The sequence below is a fragment of the Mobula birostris genome, chromosome 5 (genome assembly GCF_030028105.1).
Source record: "Mobula birostris isolate sMobBir1 chromosome 5, sMobBir1.hap1, whole genome shotgun sequence".
In the NCBI taxonomy this organism is placed as follows: domain Eukaryota; kingdom Metazoa; phylum Chordata; class Chondrichthyes; order Myliobatiformes; family Myliobatidae; genus Mobula; species Mobula birostris.
The window spans coordinates 80,127,352-80,151,499 of NC_092374.1; the positions used below are offsets into that span (position 1 = coordinate 80,127,352).

General features: G+C 46.2%; 1 protein-coding gene across 1 annotated transcript in view; it reads right to left on the bottom strand.

Moving 5' to 3' along the window:
• Positions 1 to 221: 221 nt before the first annotated feature.
• LOC140197793 (galactose-3-O-sulfotransferase 2-like) overlaps positions 222 to 24,148 on the bottom strand; it is a 115,377-nt gene continuing 91,450 nt past the window's right edge. The window contains exons 2-4 of the mRNA XM_072258240.1: positions 19,501 to 19,611; positions 11,860 to 12,169; positions 222 to 6,398 (exon numbers count right to left, since the gene is read on the bottom strand). Of these exons, the coding sequence (XP_072114341.1) occupies positions 5,577 to 6,398; positions 11,860 to 12,169; positions 19,501 to 19,611 (1,243 nt within the window). The 3' untranslated portion in view covers positions 222 to 5,576. The remainder of the gene's footprint in view (positions 6,399 to 11,859; positions 12,170 to 19,500; positions 19,612 to 24,148) is intronic.

The window sequence follows — 24,148 nt, forward strand, 5'->3', positions numbered from 1 at the left end:
CTTGAAGACTTGTACGGCCAGATTTGGGAACAGCTTCTTTCCAACTGTGATAAGACTGCTGAACAGATCCTGACCTGGATCTGGGACGTACCCTCCAAATATCCGGACCTGCCTCTCACTTTTTTTACACGACCTTACTTTCCATTTTTCTATTTTCTATTTATGATTTATAATTTAAATTTTTATATTTACTAATTTTTACTATTTTAAATATTTTTAATATTTAATATTTGTAATCCAGGGAGCGGGAAGCACAGAATCAAATATCTCTGTGATGATTGTACGTTCTAGTATCAATTCTTTGGCAACAATAAAGTATAAAGTATAAAGTAAACTATATGTTTATGTCTTTACACTGTGTTGCTGCTGGAAAACAACATTTCGCATCATAAAACAGCAAGAATGAAACTTGATTCCTGATTCCAAAATACACAGTGTGCTCTCTCAGTCTACAACACTCCATTCAAACACACCAGCCTGTGCCACTGACTGAGAAATTCAAAACAGACAGTGTGGTCTGGTCTGTGAACAATTCTGTATTCATACTGGAATGCTGGTGTTGGGTAATCAGCTTTGCCAGGTGACTGACCTTTTAGTCAGTGAACAGTTAGGGAAGAGTGATCACGACTCCTTAACTTTCAGGATAGCTATAGTTAAAGATAGGTATGGTCCTTGAGAGAGTGCTTTAAATTGCAGTAGGGCAAATTATGACAGCATTAGGCAGGAACTAAGAATTAATTGGGAACACTTTTTCTCTGGCAAGTCCACATCAGACATGCAGAGGGTGTGTAAAGATCAATTGCAGAGTGCAGGAAAGGTATGTTCCTGTTAGAAGGAAAGAGATGAAACATAGAAAACCTACAGCACAATACAGGCCCTTCAGCCCACAAAGCTGTGCCAAACATGTCCTTACCTTAGAAATTACCTAGGATTACCCATAGCTCCCTATTTTTCTAAGCTCCATGTACCTACCCAGGAATCTCTTAAAAGACCCTGTTGTATCTGCATCCATCACCTTTGCCAGCAGCCCATTCCATGCACTCACCACTCCCTGTGTAAAAAAACTTACCCCTGACATCTCCTCTGTACCTACCTCCAAGCACCTTAAAAATGTGCTCTCTCACACTAGTCATTTCAGCCCTGGGGAAAAATGCCTCTGACTGTCCACACAATCAATGTGTCTCATCATCTTATACACCTCTAACAGGACACCTCTCATCCTCCATCACTCCAAGGAGAAAAAGCCAAGTTCACTCAACCTATTCTCCTAAGGCCAGTCCAGGCAACATCCTTGTAAATCTCCTATGGTTTCCACATCCTTCCTGCAGTGAGGCATCCAGAACTGAGCACAGTACTCCAAGTAGAGTCTGACCAGGGTCCTATATAGCTGCAACATTACCTCTCGGATCCTAAACTCAAACCTATGATCGATGAAGGCCAATACACCATATGCCTTCTTAACCACAGAGTCATCCTGCACAGCAGCTTTGAGTGTCCTATGGACTCGGAGCACAAGGTCTCTCTGATCCTCCACACTGCCAAGAGTCTTACAATTAATACTATATCCTGCTCTCATATTTGACCTACCAAGATAAACCACCTCACACTTACCTGGGCTGAACCCCATCTGCCACTTCTCAGCCCAGTTTTGCATCCTATCAATGTTCCACTGTAACCTCTGACAGCCCTCCACACTATCCACAACGCCTCCAACCTTTGTGTCATCAGCAAAATTACTAACCCATCCCTCTACTTCCTCATCCAGGTCATTTATAAAAATCACTAAGAGAAGTCATCCCAGAACAGATCCCTGAGGCACACCACTGGCGACTGACCTCCATGCAGATTATGACCCATCTACAATCACTCTTTGCCTTCTGTGGGCAAGCCAGTTCTGGATCCACAAAGCAATGTCCCCTTGGATCCCATGCCTCCTTACTTTATCAATAAGCCTTGCATGGTGTACCTTATCAAATGCCTTGCTGAAATCCATATACACTACATCTACTGCTCTACCTTCATCAATGTGTTTAGTCACATCCTCAAAAAATTCAATCAGGCTCGTAAGGCATGACCTGCCTTTGACAAAGCCATGCTGATTATTCCCAATCATATTATACCTCTCCAAATGTTCATAAATCCTGCCTTTTCAGGATCCTCTCCATCAACTTACCAACCACTGCAGTAAGACTCACTGGACTATAATTTCTAGGGCTATCTCTGCTCTCTTTCTTGAATAAGGGAACAACATCCGCAACCCTCCAATTCTCCAGGACCTCTCCTGTCCCCACCGATGATGCAAAGATCATCGCCAGAGGCTCAGCAATCTCCTCCCTCGCTTCCCACAGTAGCCTGGGGTACATCTTGTCCGGTGCCATTGACTTATCTAACTTGATGCTTTCCAAAAGCTCCAGCACATCATCTTCCTTAATATCTGCAGACTTAATCTTTTCAGTTCAAAAGTCCCATGGATGGAAAGATAAGAGAACTTCGAATGTCCAGAGGAGTTATGGATTTAGTCAAGAAGGAAAATGGAAAAGTATGTAAAACTTCAGAAGTTAGGATCAAACAAAGCACGAGAAGGTATAAAGAAGCCATGAAAGAACTAAAGAAGGGAATTAGGAAAGCTGGGAGGGGTCTTGAAAAGTCCTTGGCAAGTAGGATTAAGTGAATCCCAAGTCATTCTGTACATACAGACAGCAAGAGCGGGAGGATAAATAGGGAGAGGGTGGGACCACTCAAGGGTAAAGGGGGGGATATATTTGTTTGGATGCAGAGAATGTGAGTGAGGCACTTAATGAGTACTTTGCTTCAGTGTTTACCAAGGAAAAGGACATGGAGGACCAGCCGATCAGTGCGAATGTATAAATATGTAAGGATTTTTAGGTGTCAGGGAGGAGGACGTATTGGGCCTGCTAATGAGTATTGACTCAGGCCCTGATGGGATTTACCCCAAGTTATTGAAGGAGGCAAGAGACGAGATTGCTGAGCCCTTGACCAGTATCTGCATGTCCTCTGTAGCCACAGGTGAGGTCCCAGAGAACTGGTAAGTGGCAAATGTTGTCCCTCTATTAGAGAACAAAAGAAAATCCTGGGAATTACAGACCAGTGAGTCTTACCTCAGTTGTAGGGAAATTGCTGGAGAAAATTCTTAGGGATAGGATATGTGAGTATTTGGAAACTCTTGACCTAATTAGGGAGAGCCATGGCTTTGTGCAGGGCAGGTCTTGTATTACCAAATTGATTGAGGTTTTTCAGAAGGCGATGAGAGAGATTGATGAGAGTCGATGTTGTCTACATGGATTTTAGGAAGGTGTTTGACAAAATTCCTCAGGGCCGCCACTCCAGAAGATTAAGAGGGATGGTGTCTGCAGTGAATTGGCTGTTAGGATTCACAACTGGCTTGAGTATAGAAGGCAGAGGGTGATGGTTGAAGGGACTTATTGGAGCTGGAGGTCTGTAATTAGTGGTGCTCTGCAGGGATCTGTGCTGGGACCTCTGCTGTTTGTAATGTATATAAATGACCCAGATGAAAGCGTAGATGTGCTAGTTTATGGATGATACCAATATTGGTGGAGTTGTGGATAGTGGAGAAGACAGGCAAAGAATACAGCATAATATAGATCAGTTGCTGATATGGGCAGAGAAATGGCAGATGGAGTTTAACCAAGATAACTGTGACATGTTGCACCTTGGTAGGGCAAATGCAGGGAGACAGTACACAGTTAAGGGCAAGATCCTTAACAGTGTTGCTGAACAGAGAGACCTTGGGATCCAAGTTCATAACTCCTTGAAAGCCACTACACAATCTGATAGGGTGATTAAGAAGGCTTATGGAATGCTTGAGCACTGAGTTCAAAAGTCAAGAGGTTATGTTGCAACTTTATAAATCTTTGGTTCAACCACATCTGGAGTATTGCATAAAGTTCTGGTCGCCCCACTATCGGAAGGATGTGGATGCTTTGGGGAGGGTGCAGAAGAGGCTTACCAGAACGCTGCCTGGTTTAGAGAGCATGTGCTATCATGACAGGCTGGATAATGTTGGTTGTTTTCTCCGGAGTGACTATACTGAGGGGAGATCCGATAGAGGTTTATAAGTTTATGAGAGGCATAGATAAAGTAGACAGGGAATATCTTTCTAATATCAGAGGGCATGCATTGAAGGTGGGAGGGGGGCTAGCTTCAAAGGGGATGTGAAAGATCAGAGAATGGTGAATGGCTGGAATGCACTGTCTGGTATGATGGTAACAGCAAATACATTAGAGGCTTCTAAGTGATGTTTGGAGAGGCACATGGATATAAGGAAGATGGTGGGAAATGGACACTGTGTAAGTAGGAGGGATTAGTGTTTGAGTGTTTTTGATTTGCTTTTTAGGGGTTATGCACAACATTGTGGGATAACTGGCCTGCTCCTGTGCTGTACTGTTCTATGTCTATGTCTGCTTTGTGACAACTTTGTATCCAAGTACACCAGCCAGTGCCATTGGCTGAGAAATTTCAAATACACAATGTGGTCTGGTCAGGTCTGGTCTGTGTACACCTTTGTATCTAAGTACACCAGCCAGTGCCATTGACTGAGAAAGTATACAGACACAATGTTAGAGTTGTTCAAACTCACACCGGCTTTTATTATAGCGTTTAAGCACACTCTTTATAAGCACAGGCTACACCTCGGCAGTTCCACTAATTTCAACCATTCCCCAAATACTTACTCCTGGAAATACAACACTTCTGGGAATTCAAAGCTCTTGCCTAGCCTTCTCACCATCCACAATTCCAACCTTGTGGAATCACATCTATGGCTGACATGGAACTTCACTTTCCACATACACAGTGTTATTAACATTGAAAAGAATCCCCTGGGTGCTGATCAGAGCAATAATCAGGCAGGCCACCACGGGAGGAGATACGGGTGCAGCTCAGTCACTGAGGAAGAGTTTACGGAGCATGTTAAATGAAGGGATTAATGTTGGAGAAGGCTAACAAACTTGGGTTGCTTTAGTTTCAGTTACATTTCATGCAACTGGGTTAAAAAGAAACTATTTTCCAGTTTGGACTCCCCATTCTCATTGTATCACAGAGGCGACTGACATCGCCTGGTGAATCACACCGTAATGTACTTGAAGGCAGAGTACTTGTAGCATCAGCTGGCATTCACTGCCCATACCCCACCCCCTCCATTTGCTACAGGACCCGGACCCTTCTCCCCGATGCATGGCAGCCCAATTTCCCAGTGCCCCCAAGGGCTGACATGCCAGCTTGCCCAGACACTCCAGGCTGGGCCGGGGTAACGAAAGTGAGGTCCTCTCCTTACGCATTTAGCATTTCCCAAGCCCAGCCTGTTGACTGAAGAGTATCCTCTTTCCTTCCCAAAGTCCAAGGAAAAAAAACACCCTCTTCACCAACATCTGCATCCCGGTTGCTATGATATTGGACACGAGAATACCCGACAGATTTGACCACAGGATCACGGGCTGAAGGCCTTCTCGTCCCAGACAGCCAGCTTTTGATGTGATATAAATAATTAGGAGGTGTAGTTCTTGGAACGACAGGAGTCTTGACTCAGCCATGTTGTTTCAGAACTGCAGCAAAGGTGCCTGAAGGAGTTTCCTGCTGGGGACAGAGGGGAAGAACTTGGCATCCAGCAGATCTTTGTACTGGAGTTCAGGCATCACCATGCGAATGCATTTCTCCCGCGTGCTGTTACTGAGGTTTGAATTGAGGATGTAACCCATGATCCTAGCTCGGCCGTACTGGAAGGGTTTGATATTCTGATCCTGGATCAGACTGGCGTCCACTGGGCTGCTGCTTTCAAGGCACAAGTCCATCAGCTTCTTCCGCTTATCCTGCAGGATCAGGACATCCTTCCTCATTCGCTGACGGCCATACTGATCCACCTTCTGCCAGAACGTCTTGTTGAAGTGTGAGTAGAGGCTCCAGTCCAACGAGTTCCAAGCCTTGATCTGATCAGCGGCCTGATCAGACAGCTTCTTCACCGTGACGTTGCTCCTTAAGTTCAGCTTGAAGGAAACAATGTCATCAAATTCCCAGCAGAGTGCGTCTTTCAGTAAGATCATCGATTCATCAAAGTATTCTGAGATGAGGATGAGGTGGAAAGTGCTTGCGATCTCACTTAGGACCAGCTCCATGTAGTGATGTGAGGCATTCGCATTGTGATCAAAGCCAAAGTCAAACCACATGAGGTTCCTGGCATAGTGGCTGCCTCGCTCCTTGGGAGAGTAGTACCTCCAGGGCTCGCTCAGGAACTGCTCCAGCGACTCCACCTTCCTGAAGGCCGTGCTTGACCATTTGTAATAGGTGAAGGACGACTCCACCAAGGTGACCGGGTTCCGCAGGATCGAGAAATAAAAGGTCCCCCTTGCCATCACCTTCTCAACCTAGAAAAATATACAAGAAAATAAAGTCATTAGTCTACGTGGAGAAAAATTAAATCTGGTCCAGAACCACTTACACACAAATTAACCTGCCAGCCTGCCTGTTTTCTACTTATAATACCATGCAAAAATAGAGACGAGGTCTTTTGTGATGAGAAGTTGCAGTGACACGTTGAGGGAAATTAGTAGAAAAGAAATCGGCTTCTAGCAATTCTTAGTTTGTCCAACATTTTCCAATATTTTATTGTTTATGTTGGGTCAGTTTTTTTTTTATCTTGCTCATATAAACTTGACTTGCTGGACAGGTCCCACAACCTTCCAACACATTGAACAGACAAAGAAGCTTAATGTACTGATAACCGCCCCATTACACCATCCTCACTCATCCTATCACACACATTCCCTTTGTTTTACATATCCTTCCCCTACCTTCTCTCCAACTGAAAAAATAACTTGCACCTGTCTGTTCCCCAGCTCACAGACTTGAAACATTAACTGTTTACTGACTTGCTGAATGTTTCCAGAGTTATATTTTTATCTCAGATTTCCAGCATCTGTGGTTTGTTCTGATCTTGTAATGATTCCTTTTTTGACAATTCTGTTTGCATCCCAGTGAACAGATTTCTTTCTATTAAATCTTTTTACTGAATTATTTATTGAGATACAGTGTAGAATAGGTCTTTCTGGCCCTTTGAGCTATGCCACCCAGCAACCCCCAATTTAAGCCTAGCTGAATCATGAGACAATTGACAATGACCAATTAACCTACCAACCGGTATGCCTTTGGACTGTGGGAGAAGACTGGTGCACCCAGACGAAACCCACGCATTTACAAGGAGAACAGCGATGGGATTTGAACCCTTGTTGCCGGTACTGTTGAGCGTTGTGCTCACCACTACACTCTCGTGCTGCCCATCTTGGGCAGTTGATGTCAATGTCAAGGCCAGTATTCATTGCCCAACTCTAAACAGCCTTGGTAAAGTGGGAGTGAGTCCTTCTAGTGAAGATACTGTGGGTTTGGGAGCTCCAGGCATTATACCAGCAATGAGGAATCTCAGGATCATAGAATGATAACAACACAGAGGGAGGTCATTTCATCTATCATAGACACAAGAGATTGTGCAGTTGCTAGAAATTTTGAGCATCACACACAAATGTTGGAGGAACTCAGCAAGTCAGGAAACCTCGGTGGAGAGGAATAAACAGTCAACATTTCAGGCCAAGCCCGTAATCAGATCTTGAATATTTTGACTGAGACCCTCTTCATCAGAACCTGATCTTGGCCCAAAACGGTGGCCGTTTATTTCCCTCCATAGATGATGCCTGATTTGTTGAGTTCCTAGAACACTTAGTTTGATTTGTCCACCATGTTTGTGTCAATTCCCTGACAGAGTTAATTAGTTACTGCCTGTTACACCGCTGTCATTTAGGGCAGCAATGACAGTCCTCCATCTCTCTCTGTCCTTAGCCATCTTCTCTACTGAGCCATAGGTGTAGTTCAGGGTCCTCATTTCTGGTATGGCACCAAGTTGTCTTTGGTCTCCCACATTTCTTACACCCTTTAAGGGTCCTGTGAAGTGCCGTCTCTATGATGCAGTTGGCCTCTCTTCTCATCATGTGCCCAATCGATCTCCAGCGTTTCCACATAATGAACATGGTCATATCCTCTTGAAGGAGTAGGGCATGGTTGGAGAGGTAGTGTCCAAACATTCAATGTCCATTTAAGAATCAGATGGCAGAGGGGAAAAGACTGTTCCTGAATCATTGAGTGTGTGCCTTCAGGCTTCTGTACCTCCTACCTGATGGTAACAGTGAGAAAGAGCATACCCTGGGTGCTGGAGGTGCTTAATAATGGACGCTGCCTTTCTGAGACACCAGTCCCTAAAGATGTTCCGGGTACTTTGTAGGCTAGTGCACAAGGTGGAGGCGACTAGACTTACAGCCACCATGTACTCCACCACTTGTACTCCACCATGTAAAACAAGAATAAAATAATCCACCAGCTGATTACTTAGAGATCCCAGTAGTTCAGGAGAATGAAGAAAGAAGAGATTGCAGCAGTTGAAAGCTGGAACAACTGTCTGGAAGAACTCAGTGAGTCAAGCAAGTGGGTGGAGGCAAAAACTGTGAGTTGATATCTTGGTCTGACACCCTGCATCAGAACTGCAAGAGTTATTGTGCATTACTACCATTAAGCAGCGGAACTAGGGGAGTGGGATAAAGGTTGGTAGGTGATAGGTGAATCTAGAAGGGATAAGTGATACGTAGATGGAACCAGGTGGGGAAGAGAATGGGAGAGGTGAACAAAGAGAGAAGAAAACGAATTGGTACTAGCAATGGTGTTTTTTTTATAGCTACATGTACAGAGAGATAGTGAAAAGCCTGTCTTGCATTCCCTGCATACAGATCAAATCATTACAGACTGAAATGGAACAAGATTAAATGATAAGAATTTAGAATAAAGTGGAACAGCTACAAAAGAAGTGCAGATCAGTTCAGGTAAACAACCAAGTTCAAGATGATAACAAGGTAGATTGTGAGGTCAAGAATCCATCTCATCATTTTAGGGAACTAATTAATCGACTAATTACAGGAGGGTAGAAGCTGCCCTTCGCCCTGGTACATGTTTTCAGGCTTTTGCATTGTCTGCCTGGTCAGAGAGGGAAGGACATTTGGGGAGGGTGGGAGCCTCGATTATGCTTACTGTTTTACTGAGGCAGCAAAAAGTACAGAGTCCACAAAGGGGAGGCTGATTTCTGTGATGTGCTGAGATGTGTTTACAACTCTCTGCAGTCTCCTGCAATCACATAAAGAGCACTACAGGTGGTAGCATGGGGGAGGAGAGGACCCAGGGTGTCGGTTACCTTAAAATGGAAAACTCAATATTCATACCATTGAGTTGTAGGCTCTTATTCCAAGAGGAATAGAGTCATAGAAAAGTACAGCACAGAAACAAGCCCTTTGGCCCATCTAGTCTATGCCACAAGGATATAAAACCATAAGATATAGGAGCAGAATTAGGCCATTTGGCCCATTGAGTCTGCTCCGCCATTTCGTCAGAGCAGATCCAATTTTTCTCTCAGCCCCAATATCCTGCTTTCTCCCCATATCCTTCATGCCCTGACCAATCAAGAATCTATCAATCTCTGCCTTAAAAGACTTGGCCTCCACAGCTGCCTATGGCAAAGTATTGCACAAATTCGCCACTCTCTGGCTGAAGAAATTCCTCCTCATCTCCGTTCTAAAAGGATGCCCCTCTAATCTGAGGCTGGGTCCACTGGTCTTAGACTCTCCCAGCATAGGAAACACCCTCTCCACATTCACTCTATCAAGACCTTTCACCATTCGATATTTCAATGAGGTCACCCCCATTCTTCCAAATTCCAGTGAACACAGGCACAGAGCCGCCATACCCTCTTCATATGCTAAGCCATTCAATCCTGGAAACATGTTCGATCCATTTAAACTGCCTAGTTCCATCATAGCCCTCCATGCCCCTGTCATCCGCTTACCCAATCAAACTTCTCTTAAGCTTTGAAATCGAGCTTGCATGAACCACCTGTGCTCGTTCTAAGAAGTTTCCTCTCATGTTCCCCTGAAACTTTTCACCCTTCATCCTTAACCCATAATCTCTGGCTGTTGTCCCACCCAACCTCAACGGAAAAAAAATCCAGATTGCATTTACCCTATCTGTACCTTTCATAATTTTGCCTACCTCAACATCAAATTGTTGAGTTGTGGTCCTCCCAATTTGCATTCATCCTCTCCATAGCTATGGGGAAGACCAAGGAGAGGCAGGAGTGAGAATGAGAGTTTGTGAATGGAAGCTGGAGATGGGTGCTTGCGGACAGAGTGCACCTGCACATAAAACTCTTGTCTCCTCTAGGATAACACTCACAAAATGCTGGAGGAAATCGGCCAGTCTGGCAGCATCTATGGAAAGGAATAAACTGTTGACTTTTTGGATTTGTTCCTCCAACATTTTGTGTGCATTACTCTAGATTTCCAGCATCTATCGAACCTCTAGTGTTAAAGATTCATCTACGCTTGGTTTCATCAACGTACAGGAGTCAGCCACAGCAAGAGCACCAAACGCGGTGGAGCAGGTTGAAGGAGGTGTAGTTGAACCTCTGTCTCATCTGAAGGGCTGTTTCAGTCATGGCTGGTGGCGGGAGGTAGTTCTAGTGACTGATGTTGCTCCCCATTCAGTTGCAGGGGAGAGGGAGGCGTGGGTATGGAGGGGAGACTGGACCAGGAAATCCTGAAGAGAGTGGTCCTTACGGAAAGCAGAAGAGAAGGGAGGGGAAAATGAGGCTGGTGGTGGGATGCTGTTGCAGTTTGTGGAAGTAGTGGAGGATTATGTGTTGGATGTAATGGGGAAAGGTGAAGACCTAATGCTTTCTCTGCCTGGGCTGTTGGGTAATGGAGAGAGTCTGAGCAGACATATGGGAAATAGAGGAAATATTGGTGAGAGCTCCCTCAACCACAGAAGAGAGGAAATCACAACTCCAGAAGAAGGCAACACTCCAGAAGCAGAAGGAATCATTTTCAGAACAGATGCAGTCGAGACAGAGAAATTGAGGGGTGGCATCCTACTAGGGTGGGAGGAGGTGGCTGTGGGATTGAGGAGGTTTATAAATGTTGGTGGCAAGTTTGTCTCCTAGGGTGGAGAACAGGATATCAGGAACAGGATGAGACATGTCGGAGATGATGCACACTTTAGATGTAGAACATCCGTTTCAATATTTACCCTGTGCCCTTTAAACTCACTGGATCCACTGGAAATCTGTTATATTAATGTGTCATTAAGAATAACATTCAACAGTTTGTAAAATTTGTCAACCTAGCACCATCTGAAGTTCCCTGTGTCCCAGGTTAGTGAAGTTTCCTGGACTTATCCAATTCCCTCTGAAGCCCACAATGGGATCTGCTTTCATCATATCTGCAGGCAGGGAATTCTCAATTTCAGCAGCTTTGTGTAAGAATGTTTCCCCGATTCGCTCCAAGCTCTCCACCTGCTATGTCAAGCCCTCCGGTGCCTCCCATTGCTCACTGTGTCTAGCCGCCGCCCCCCCCAATGTTTTGACACAACTCTCAGATCAGTTGTACAAACTCAATGCACAGTTGTATGAATGGTATGCAAAACAAGTTTTTCACTCTACCTCGGTACAATTTACCAATTTACTATAGACGCAAGAGATTTTTCAGATGCTGGAAATCTCCAGTAACGCATACAAAATTCTGCAGGAACTCAGCAGGTCAGGCAGTATCTGTGGAGGGAAATAAACAGTTAACAATTTGGGCCTGGTGAGGGTCTCGGTCTGAAACGTCGACTGTTTATTTCCCTCCATAAATGCTGCTGGGCCTGCTGAGTTCCTTCAGCATTTTCTGTGAATTACCAATTTCCTGTGTCCAGTCAGGGTCGCGCAGCATATCAGGCAGCACGCGGCTGCATTTGCCTTACCTGTGGCTTGTAGAATCTCATGTGATTGCAAATGATATGGTACTCCTGGGGCTTGAAGGAATTGTAAAATTTAATCCTTCTCGTACTGAAGAGGAGGGGATATCCAAACTGGTAGGAGGCAGGTAGCGCGAAAGTTAAGTTCCTCGCCTCGCCAAAGCGGTACAGGATGTTGAGGATGGTACTGCCAGCTGTCTTGTGCGTCTTGAGGAACATTACGTGAGTCTTGGGCTGGCAGGTGTCCTCGAGCGCCATCACTTCGCGGCTGGTCACTGGCACAATCCGCGGCTCCTCCACGTCTTCGGATCTTATCCTGGAGGAAAAGGCAAAGGGTCAGAGCTATTACCCTGGCCGCTGGTCTGCTTCACTCTTCCCTCGGGACCTCTCTTCCTCGCTGTGCCATTCAACTTTACCTGAATCAAATCGCCTGATTGACATTCACTGGATTGAAACACACATTGCAACCACGTGCAGGCTCGATCGGTTAACTGGCCGCTGTAAATTGTCCCCCTAGTGTGAGAGGAGGAGAATCTGGGGTTGGCTGATGGGGATGGGGATGTGTGTGTCTGTGTCTGTGTGTGTGTGTGTGTGTGTGTGTGTGTGTGTGTGTGTGTGTGTGTGTGTGTGTCTGTGTCTGTGTGTGTGTGTGTGTGTGTGTGTGTGTGTGTGTGTGTGGTCTGCACGTTCTCCCTGTGACCTGGTGGTCTGGCTCCCTCCCTCAACTACAGGAGGAGAATCTGGGGTTGGCTGACGGGGATGTATGGAGAATTAAATTAGCTAGGGTGGGATCAGTGTAAAATGGGTTCTTGATGTTTGCTATTGACCCAGTGGGTTGAAGAACCCGTTCTCCTGCTGTGTCTCTTCATGACTCTACAGCCTCCCTTTCCCTCATTAGCTTTTGAGAACCTGCTCAGGTTTTTGTGGTGTGCACTACAACTGAGGGGTGAGGGTTACTCTCTCCTCGGGCACAAGGATGAAGCAAATGGGCAAGTCTCACCTTTGCAGACACAAGCTCTCATTAAAATCTAACTACTGAGACTCAAAACATTACCCTTCAGCCTTGGGAACAGAGCCGCTTATCCCGAGGATCATGTCTTACATGGGGGTAGGGATTTTATCTAAAACTCGCTGTAATGAGTTCTTTGGGCCTGTGCGGGGCACCAGAGTGCATTGAGTTCTGAGGCTTTAGATCACCTAAATTAAATCATTGTTGTCTAGTGAGAGTCGCTAATCATTCAGAGTTGTTTGTGTTTTTCTCAAACGACTCAATCTTTGTAATGCGCTCTCCTGATGCTTTCGGTTTAAACTTGTTAAGTTTATTTTGATATGCTCAGGGATTCTGGCCGATCAGCGCTAATCGTGGGGTCCCAGTTTTGAGAATGTTACTTCTTGTGCTGTTGCTCAGCCAAGTCACTGATGTTCTTTTAGAATTATTATAAATAAACTCTCATTTCCATCTCTACATCAGAGTCTGCCTTTCCTCTGTACCTGCATTCCTGTATTGTCAGCGCACATTGTGACAGAAGGACAGTAGCATTTTGACATTGGTGCTGGAGATCAGGGTGAATTCTGTTCTCAATGAATTTCCTGAGTCTATGTTCTGAGTGTCTGCAGTCTACATTCCCAGTCACTCTAGCCTGCATTCCAAGTTTACATTTCTAGCATCTCTAATCGATGTTCCGAATGTACATTCTGAGCTTCTCTAGTCTACATTCTGAGTGTCCCAAGTCTGCATTCCAAGTGTACATTCTGAACTTCAAGAGTCTATATTCTAAATGCATGTTCTGAGCTTCTTTAGTCTACATTCCAGGTGTCCCAAGTCTACGTTGCAAGTGTACATTTCAAGCTTCACTAGTCTACACTCCAAGTGTGTTCTGAGCTTCACTAGTCTATGTTACAAACTTCTCTAGTCTACGTTCCAAGTGTCCCAAGTCAACATTCCAAGTGTACAATCTGAGCTTCTCTAGCCTATATTCCAAGCATCCCCTGAATCTATGTTCCGAGTTTCTCCTGTCCACAAGTCCCAAGTCAACATTCTGAGTGTACATTTTCAGCTTCTCTAGTCTACATTCCAAGTGTCCCAAGTCTACATTCTGAGAGTATATACCAAGTTTATCTGGTCTACGTTCTGAGGGTACATTCCAAGCATCTCTAGTCTACATTCCACTCTTCTCCTGTCCAAGTTCCAAGTGTCCCAAGTCTATATCCAAGTGTCCAAAGCCTATGTTCCAGGTGTACATTCTGAGCTTCTTAGTCTACATTCCGAGCTTCTCTCGTCTGCACTCCAAGTGTTCCAAGTCTACCTTTCAAGTGTTAGTTCTGAGCTTCTCTGCTTTACCCTCCAAGTGTACATTCTGAGCATCTCTAGTCTACATTCAGACTATGGTTGGTGTACTGATGCAGTCAGTCTGATGACAGGCAGAGTACTAATACAGTCAGACGACAGTAGGAGGTACTCAAGCAGTCAGTCAGACTATATTTGAAGAATTCATGCTGTCAGTCAGACTACATTTGCAGTACTGATGCACTCAGTCAGACTACATTAGGAGTATTGATGCAGTCAGTCAGACTACAGTCTAAGTACTGAGGCAGTCAATCTGAGGATACAGTAGGATGTACTGAGGCAGTCAGACTACAGTTAGAGTACTGACGCAGTCAATTGGATTATAATTGGAGTACTGATGCAGTTAATTGGACTATAGTTGGAGTACTGATGCATTTCGTCAGACTACAATTGGAATACTGATGCAGTCGGTTGGACTACATTTGGAATAATGATGCAGTCATCTACAGTTAGACTATTTATGCATTTGGTTGTAGTACAGTCAGTAGTCAGTCAGACTATATTTAGAATACTCATGCTGTGAATTAGACTACTTTTGCATTACTGATGCACTCAGTCAGACTACATCAGGAGTACTGATGCAGTCGGACTACAATCAGAAGTACTGATGAAGTCAGTCAGACTACAGTAGGAGGTGCTGATGCAGTCAGTTGGAATATAGTTGGGGTACTGAAGCAATCAGTCAGGCTACAGTTAGACTACTGATACAATCAGATGGAGGATAGTTTCAATACTGATGCAAACAGTCAGACTACAGTCAAAATACTGATGCTGTCCTTTGGACTACAGTTGTAGTACTTATGCCATCAATCAGACTAAATTTACAGTACTGATACAGTCAGGCAGACTACAGTTGTACACTGATGCAGTCAGACAAACTACATTTGTAGCACTGATGAAGTACTGATATAGTCAGTCAGACTACAGTAGAAGATACTCATGCAGTCATTTGGAATGCAGTAGGAGTACTGAAGCAGTCAGTCAGACTACAGTTAGAGTACTGATGCTGTCAGTTGGACTACAATTCGAATACATGTGTTGACAGACCACAGTTGTAATAATGCTGTAATCAATCAGACTACACTTGTAGTCCAGACTACAGTTGCAGTAATGCTCTAGTCTGTCAGACTACTGCTGGAGTACTGATGCAGTCAGTCAGAATACAGTTGGTGTCCTCATGCAGTCATGCAGACTACATTTGTAGCATTGATGCAGTCAGTTGGACTATATTTATAGTACTTACACCATCAGTCAGACTACAGTTGGAGTACTTATACAGTTAGTCTACATAGCTGGAGTACTGATGCAGTCAGTCAGAATACAGCCAGTGTCCTGATGCTGTCAGTCAGACTACAGTTGGAGTACTGATGTAGTCAGTTGTACTACAGTAGGAGGTACTGATGCAGACAGTCAGACTGTGGTTGTAGTACTCATACAGTCAGTCTGACTACAGTTGTACTGATGCAGTCAGTCGGACTATAGTTGGAGTTCTGATGCAGTCAGGTGGACTACGGTTGTACCACTGTTACAGTCCATCAAATTACAGTTGTACTAATGCTGAAGTTAGTTAGACTGCCTTTGGCAGTACTGATGCAGTTGGTTGGACCACAGTTGTACTGATGCAATCAGACTACCTTTGGAATACCAATGCAATCAGTCAGAATACAGTTGGACTACAGTTGCAGTCAGACGGGCTACAATTGTAGTTCCATGGTCACTTGAACTACTGTCAAAGTCCTGATTCAGGCTGTTGGATTACAATTGGAGACCTGATGCAGTCTGTCAGTCTACAGTTGGAATACTGATGTAGCTGGTTGGACTATGATGCAGTGATTCAGACCACAGCTGGAGTACTGATTACAGTACGGACTACAGTTGGAATGCCGATGCAGTCAGGCAGACTACAGTAGCAGGTAATGATGCTGTCAGACGAGTGTTGGAATATGGATACCATCAGTCGGACTACAGTAAAAGGTATTGATGCAGCCATTCAGAATCAGTTGGAAAACTGAAGCAGTCAGTCTGACTATAGTAGGATGTACTGAGGCAGTCAGACTACAGCTGGAGAACTGATGCAGTCAGTCAGACTACAGTTAGTTATAGTCATACTTTATTGATCCCAGGGGAAATTGGTTTTCATCACAGTTGCACCATAAATAATAAAATAGTAATAAGACCATAAATAGTTAAATAGTAATATGTAAATTATGCCAGGAAATAAGTCCAGGACCAGCCTATTGGCTCAGGGTATCTGACCCTCCAAGGGAGGAGTTGTAAAGTTTGATGGCCACAGACAGGAATGACTTCCTATGACGCTCAGTGTTGCATCTCAGTGGAATGAGTCTCTGGCTGAATGTACTCCTGTGCCCAACCAGTCCATTATGTGGTGGATAGGAGACATTGTCCAAGATGGCATGCAACTTGGACAGCATCTTCTTTTCAGACACCACCGTCAGAGAGTCCAGTTCCATCCCCACAACATCACTGGCCTTACGAATGAGTTTGTTGATTCTGTTGGTGTCTGCTACCCTCAGCCTGCTGCCCCAGCACACAACAGTAAACATGATCGCACTGGCCACCACAGGCTTGTAGAACATCCTCAGCATCGTCCGGCAGATGTTAAAGGGCCTCAGTCACCTCAGAAAATAGAGACGTCCCAGACCCTTCTTGTAGACAGCCTCAGTGTTCTTTGACCAGTCCAGTTTATTGTCAATTCGTGTCCCCAGGTATTTGTCATCCTCCACCATGTCTACACTGACCCCCTGGATGGAAACAGGGGTCACCGGTACCTTAGCTCTCCTCAGGTCTACCGCCAGCTCCTTAGTCTTTTTCACATTAAGCTGCAGATAATTCTGCTCACACCATGTGACGAAGTTTCCTACCGTAGCCCTGTACTCAACCTCATCTCCCTTGCTGATGCATCCAACTTGCTGGTCATCAGAAAGCTTCTGAAGATGACAAGATCCTGTGCAGTAGTTGAAGTCCGAGGTGTAATTGGTGAAGAGAAAGGGAGACAAGACAGTCCCCTGTGGAGCCCCAGTGCTGCTGATCACTCTGTCAGATACACAGCGTTGCAAGCACACGTACTGTGGTCTGCCAGTCAGGTAATCAAGAATCGATGACACCAGGAAAGCATCCACCTGCATCGCTGTCAGCTTCTCCCTCAGCACAACAGGGTGGATGGTGTTGAACGCACTGGAGAAGTCAAAAAACATGACCCTCACAGTGCTCACTGGCTTGTCCAGGTGGGCGTAGACATGGTTCAGCAGGTAGACGATGGCATCCTCAACTCCTAGTCGGGGCTGGTAGGCAAACTGGAGGGGATCTAAGTGTGGCCTGACCATAGGCCAGAGCAGCTCCAGAACAAGTCTCTCCAGGGTCTCCATGATGTGGGAGGTCAATGCCACCGGTCTGTAGTCATTGAGGCCGCTGGGGCGCGGCACCTTCGGCACAGGGACAAGGCAGGATGTCTTCCACAGCACAGGAACCCTCCGGAGCCTCAGGCTCAGGTTGAAGACAAGGCGAAGTACTCCACATAGCTGAGGGGCACAGGCTTTGAGCACCCTGGTACTGACACCATCCGGCCCTGCAGCCTTGCTTGGAGGTCATCATTGTCATCATCATCGTAGCCTGTCACACCAGACAGCCAGCCACTCTAGTGTTGTCTGGTTGATGTTGAGCAGGTCAGTGTCAGCTAAATCAGGTGAGAATGGACAGTTTCACAGAACGTGTTCGATGTTCTGCAGCCTTTCGCCACACTCACAGGATTTGCTGGTCTTTAAACCACATTTCACCATATTGTCTCCCGTCCTACAAACTCCCGCTCTCGCTCTGTTGAGAGTGCACCACTTCCGTCTGTCAAGCAGTGCCCCATCTGGTAACATTTCTGTGGGGTCTGGCACTGTATTGTTTGGTGGGGTTCTGGCTTCTGTTCGTTGCCAGAGGTCAATCCTGTATGTTTGGGGGGATGTTCCGTGCGGTAGTTCCCCCACTGTAGCAAAGCTTCTCCTCGATTTTAGGTGGTTGGAAACTGGCACGTGATGATGTAGTGGGTGCCGTGGATCTGATTTTGTTTACCTTTTTCAATTTTTGTTGTAGTGTGTCTTCGGATCTCTGGGGGAGCAATGCCTGCAAGTCTGTAAATGATGTTAGTGGGTGTGAGGCGCAGTGTGTCTGTGATTATTCGGCAGGCTTTGTTATTTATTTGTATTCCAATTTGCACGGTTTGTTGTCTTCTGCACTCTGGTTGATCTTTCGCTAATCTTGTTATAGTTACTATTCAATAGTTCAATAGTTCCATTTAATATCAGAGAATGTATACAATATGCAACCTGAAATTCTTGCTCTTCACAGACATCCGCAAAAACAGGAAAGAGCCCCAAAGAGTGAGTGACAGTAAAAGCATTGGAACCCCAAAGCCCCCCCAATTCCCCCATGCACAAGCAGCAGCAAAGCATCATCCCTGCCTCTCCCCCACTTACTTCAGCACCCACCACCACCAAGCGAGCAATAGCAAAGCCCCCGAGAGAGACCACGATCTGCAGTACGACAAAAACTAACTGTTCACCCTGACAATTCAGCATGCTACAGGCTCCCTCCTCTCTCTCCATAGACAAGTGAGAGGGAAGACAAAATCGAAACAACTCACTGACTGCAGTGTTAAAGTCTGCCACGTTGCTTTTTCTCTGAGAATCAGCAACAAATTCTCCCACACTAACAAGAGAAAGAGAGACGGAGAGAGCAGTCCGAGTACTGAGCCTCCAACAGCTAATCTGCTATTCCCAATATTTCGTTTTTTCCCCACGATGCTTCAGTCTATTCTATGGATTTATTGAGTATGCACGCAGGAAAATGAACCTTGGGGTTGTGTATATACTTTGATAATTGAACTTTGAATACTGCTCATTATTCTGTTTCTGGATGAAGACTTGATAGTGTTGGAGCACACACACTGATAGAGATAGAAGATCAGTCTGCAACTTCCCCAGGCTAATTAACACCTCCACCCGTTAACCCACCCCACCTCCACTGCATCCACATCACCTAGTGTTAATATTTCCACATACAATCTGTCTATATAGTGGATGTTACAGTTACTTGTACATTGTGCTTAATAGGATTGCTTTTGTATTAATATTTATTACACTTTGTTGGGAAGGTGGGGGGGGGGTGGATTCCTGTTCAGATTCAATGCTCCGTTTCAAACACCCTCTCTTTCGTGGCGAGGCCAGGCCACGTCGGCAGGTTTGTCCTGCTGAATGGACTGTTTACACAACAGGGGCTGCAAAGGGTACACTCACCTTTTCTTGTCAGTCATGCCCAGGGTTTGGATTGCCAGTCCGACGGCCATCAGGATGATCACCACCATCCACAAGACGTGGAGGGTGCACCACTGCAATATCTTCGGCTTCCTGCAGGGAGAGGAACGCAGGGTCAGACACCCCCAAAGCAAGCTGGAAGGGAAAAGCCCTGCACGCTGACGTGCTTGTTGGCCTTTACCCTTGAGCCGAGCAGGGCACTGGGCCTTTCTGGGGCCTGGGGAGACTCTGGAGTCACAGGTGCAGGCAAGGGCAGCAGGTAATCTTGAGCAACACGCACAAAATGCAGGAGGAACTCAGCAAGTCATGCAGCTTCATTGGAGAGTGTATCACATTAGATCAATTGCGAGAATGTGGCAAGTGCTCATACGGTCTTGGGGGAGACCACTACATAACTGCCCCATTGACCTACGAATGTCTGTATTTGTCGAACCCATTCATTACCTGCAATGTCCCTGCGTTGGTAAGGAGACCAAACTTTTATACAATGCTTCAGGTGCATTCTCACCAACAGCTTGCTGAGAAGATGGCCACTTTCACCGTCACTATTAATTGCTCAGTTTTTAACATTACAGATTGGGACTAAACTCCACTACAGTCCTCTACACTCCTGGTGGGGTCTGAACGACAGGAGGACAAGCATCCCAAACAGCAGTCACACTAACGCGACCAGTCGGCCCGATGCACTGGCACCCCAGGAGTGCTTGCCTCGGGGTATCTGAAAGTGATTCCTGACGCAAAGCAGGAAAGGGAAGCAGATGGCTCTCGCTCTGCACCTTCCCACAGCAAGGTGATAATGATCAGATAATTTGTGATTAGTATGAACTGAGGAAAGGAAAACTGTTCCATCCTTGGGGGAGAGAGACTGTCTCTGCTTGTCTCTCATGCAAAGCCACTGGATCATAAAGCGGAGTAGATAGGTCTCAAACATGGCATTTGTGCAATGCCATGAGAGGAGATGGACAGTCTATGATCCAGGTCAGAACCCAAGTCAGATTTAATATCACTGGCATAAATCGTGAAATATGTTGATATGTGGCATCAGTACATTGCAATATAGAATAATAAAGAAAACAGTATTATATGTGTGTGTGTGTGTGTGTGTGTGTGTGTGTGTGTTAAATTAAGTAAGACTCTTGGCAGTGTGAAGGATCAGAGGGATCTTGGGGTCAGAGTCCATAGGACGCTCAAAGCTGCTGCGCAGGTTGACTCTGTGGTTAAGAAGGCATACAGTGCATTGGCCTTCATCAATCGTGGGATTGAGTCCAAGAGCCGAGAGGTAATGTTGCAGCTATATAGGACCCTGGTCAGACCCCACCACCTTTGGGGAGATGGTAACAGGGCTTTCAAAGAGAAGTGGATGGGAAAGAATTTACAGGGCTATGGAGGAAAAGAAGGGATTGTTCTCCTGCCAGCTGACAAGGGCTTTTTTAGCCTGAATGTCTCCTCTGTCAAATGGAATCGGTTGATTATTGTCACATGTACCAATATACAGCGAAAAGCTTGTCTTGTTCAGATCATTACACAGTGCATTCAGGTAGAACAAGGTAAAACAACGACTGAATGCAGAATAAAGTATTCTGCAGAGAAAGTGTCGGACAGGCTGAAAATAAGGTTCAATGTCACAATGAGATCAAGAATCTATCTTATTATCCTAGAGAATCATTCGATATAACAAATTTCAGCTCCATAGTATTAGTGAGCACAGAGTGAAAAGGTCCTTTGAATGCTGGAGGTATTTGTTATATCTTCTAATAAAATAAAAGTCATTCAGCCCATTGAGTTGAGTTCCCCACTGATCTCCCTCCTGGCACTTATCCTTGCAAGCAGAACAAGTGCTACACCTGCTCCCTCACTACCAGTCCTTCCAGGTGAGGTGACACTTCACCTGCGAGTCTGTTGGGGTCATGTACAGTGTTTGGTGCTCCCGGTGTGGCCTCCTATATATTGGTGAGCCCCGATGTAGATTGGGAGACCCCTTTGCCGAGCACCTATGCTCCCTCCACCAGAAAAAGTAGGATTTCCCAGTGGCCACCCATTTTAATTCCACTTCCCATTCCCATTCTGATATGTCTATCTATGGCCTCCTCCATTGTCATGATGAGGCTACACTGAGGATGGAGGAACAACATCTTATATTCCATCTGGGTAGCCTCCAACCTAATGGCATGAACATCAATTTCTTGAACTTCCGGTAATGACCACACACACCCTCCTTCACCATTTTCCATCCCCTTTTCCCTCTCTCACCTCATCTCCTTACCTGTCCTTGGGGCTCCTCCTCCCTTTTCTTTCTTCCATGGCCCTTCTGTCTCGTTCACCTATCAACTTCCAGGTTTCACCTATCACCTGGTGTTCTTCTCTCCCCCTCCCCTCACTTTTTAAACCTACTCCTCAGCAATTTTTCTCCAATCCTGCTGAAGGGTTTCAGCCCAAAATGTAGAAAATACTCTTTTCGATAGGTGCTGCCTGGCCTTCTGAGTTTCTCCAGCATTTTGTGTGCGTGGAACAGAGTTCAGTGGTGCATATCAGAGGGCAGTGGTGGGTAGGGGAGGGCAGTGGTGGGTAGAGGAAGTTAGTGGTGGGTGGGGAAGGTTAGTGGTTGGTATCAGAGGTTAGAAGTGGGTAGCAGAAGTTAGTGGTGGGCAGTGGTTGGTGCTGGCAAGTGAGTTTAGTGGTGGGTAGGAGAGGATAGTGGTGGGAAGGGGTGGACAGTAGTGGGTAGGGGAGGTCAGTAATGGGTAGGGGAGATCAGTGATGGGTAGGGGAGATCAGTGGTAGGTAGGGGAGATCAGTGGTGGGTAGGAGAGGGTAGTGATGGGTAGGAAAGGTTGGTGGTGGGCATCAGAGGTTAGTGGTTGGTATTAGAGGTTAGTGGTGAAAGGGAGTGGTTAGTAGTCAGTGGGGGCTGGTAGTGGAGAGGTTAGTCGAGGGTAGGGGAGGCTAGTGTTGGGTAGGACAGGTTGGTAGTTGGCCAAAGAGTTCAGTACTGGGTAGGAGGTTAGTGGTGGGCATCAGAGTCCAGTGGTTGATATTAGAGGTTTGTGGTGGGTATCAGAGGTTTGTGCTGGTTATCACAAGTTAGGGCTGGGTAACAAAGTTTAGTGGTGCGTAGGACAGACTTGTGGTGGGTAGCAGAATTTGGTGGTGGGAATCGGAGGTTAGTAGTGGGCAGGGAAAGTTACTGGTAGATATCAGAGCTTAGTGGTGGGCAGAGGATGTCAGTGGCTGGTATGAGAGTTCAGTGGTGGGCAGAAGAGGCTGGCGGTGGGCAGGAGAGGTCAGCGGTGGGTGGGACAGTATAACGGAAGGTAGGAGAATTTGGCGGTGTGAATCAGATCAGCTGTGCATATTGGAGGTCAGTGGAGGGAATCGAAGGCTAGTGGTTGGTATCGGAGGTCATTGGTGGTTATGTGAGGTTAGTGCTGGGTAGGATTGTTAGTGGTGGGTAGGGGAAGTTAACAACGGGCAGGGGAAGTTACTGATGGGTCTCAGAGTTTAGTGGTGGGCAGAAGTGGTCAGTGGAGTTTAGTGGTGGGTAGGAGAGGTTAGTGCTGGGTGGGGGAGGTTAGCGGTGGGCGGAGGAGGCTAGCGGTGGGCGGGAAGAGTTTGTGGTGGGTGGGAGGGGCTCGTGGTGGGCAGGTGGGGTTGGTGGTGGGCAGGAGTAGTTAGCGGTGGGTACCAGAAGTCAACAGTGAGTAATCGAAGCCAGTGGAGAGGTGAGTTGTGAGGATCAGTCATTAGTGTTGGGTAGATAGGTTAGTGGAGGGTAGCTAGGTAGTGGTAGGTAGAAGAGTTCAGTGCTGAGTAGGGGAGTTCGGTCGTGGGTAGGGAGTTCGGTCACGGGAGTTCGGTCGTGGGTAGGGAGTTCGGTCGTGGGTAGAGAGTTCGGTCGTGGGTAGAGAGTTCGGTCACAGGTAGGGAGTTCGGTCACGGGTAGAGAGTTCGGTCACGGGTAGAGAGTTCGGTCGTGGATAGGGGAGTTCGGTCGTGGGTAGGGAGTTCGGTCGTGGGTAGAGAGTTCGGTCGTGGGTAGAGAGTTCGGTCACGGGTAGGGAGTTCGGTCACGGGTAGGGAGTTCGGTCACGGGTAGAGAGTTCGGTCGTGGATAGGGGAGTTCGGTCGTGGGTAGGGAGTTCGGTCGTGGGTAGAGAGTTCGGTCGTGGGTAGAGAGTTCGGTCGTGGGTAGGGAGTTCGATCGTGGATAGGGGAGTTCATTGTGTGTAAGGGAGTTCAGTGGTGGGTAGGAGAGTTCAGTGGTTGGTATGGGATGTTAGTGCTGGGTAAGAGAGCTAAGTGGTGGGCATGAACAGTTAGAGGCGGGTAGGAGAGGCAAGCAGGTGGTAGGAGTGGTTAGCAGTAGGTATCGAGGCAGTGGTGGGAATCAGGGGTCGGCGGAGGGTATCGGAGGCTATCAGAGGCTAGTGGAGGATAACAGAGGTTAGTGGTAGGTAAGAGAAGCTAGCGAAGAGTATCAGAGATCAGGGGTGGGTATCAGAGGATAGTGGTGAGTATAAAAGGCTAGTGGTGGGTATGAATGGTTATAGGTGGGTAGGAGAAGTTAGTGGTGGGCAGGAGTAGTTGGTGGCTGGTATGGGAGTTTAGTGGTGGTAAGAGAAATTAGTGGAGG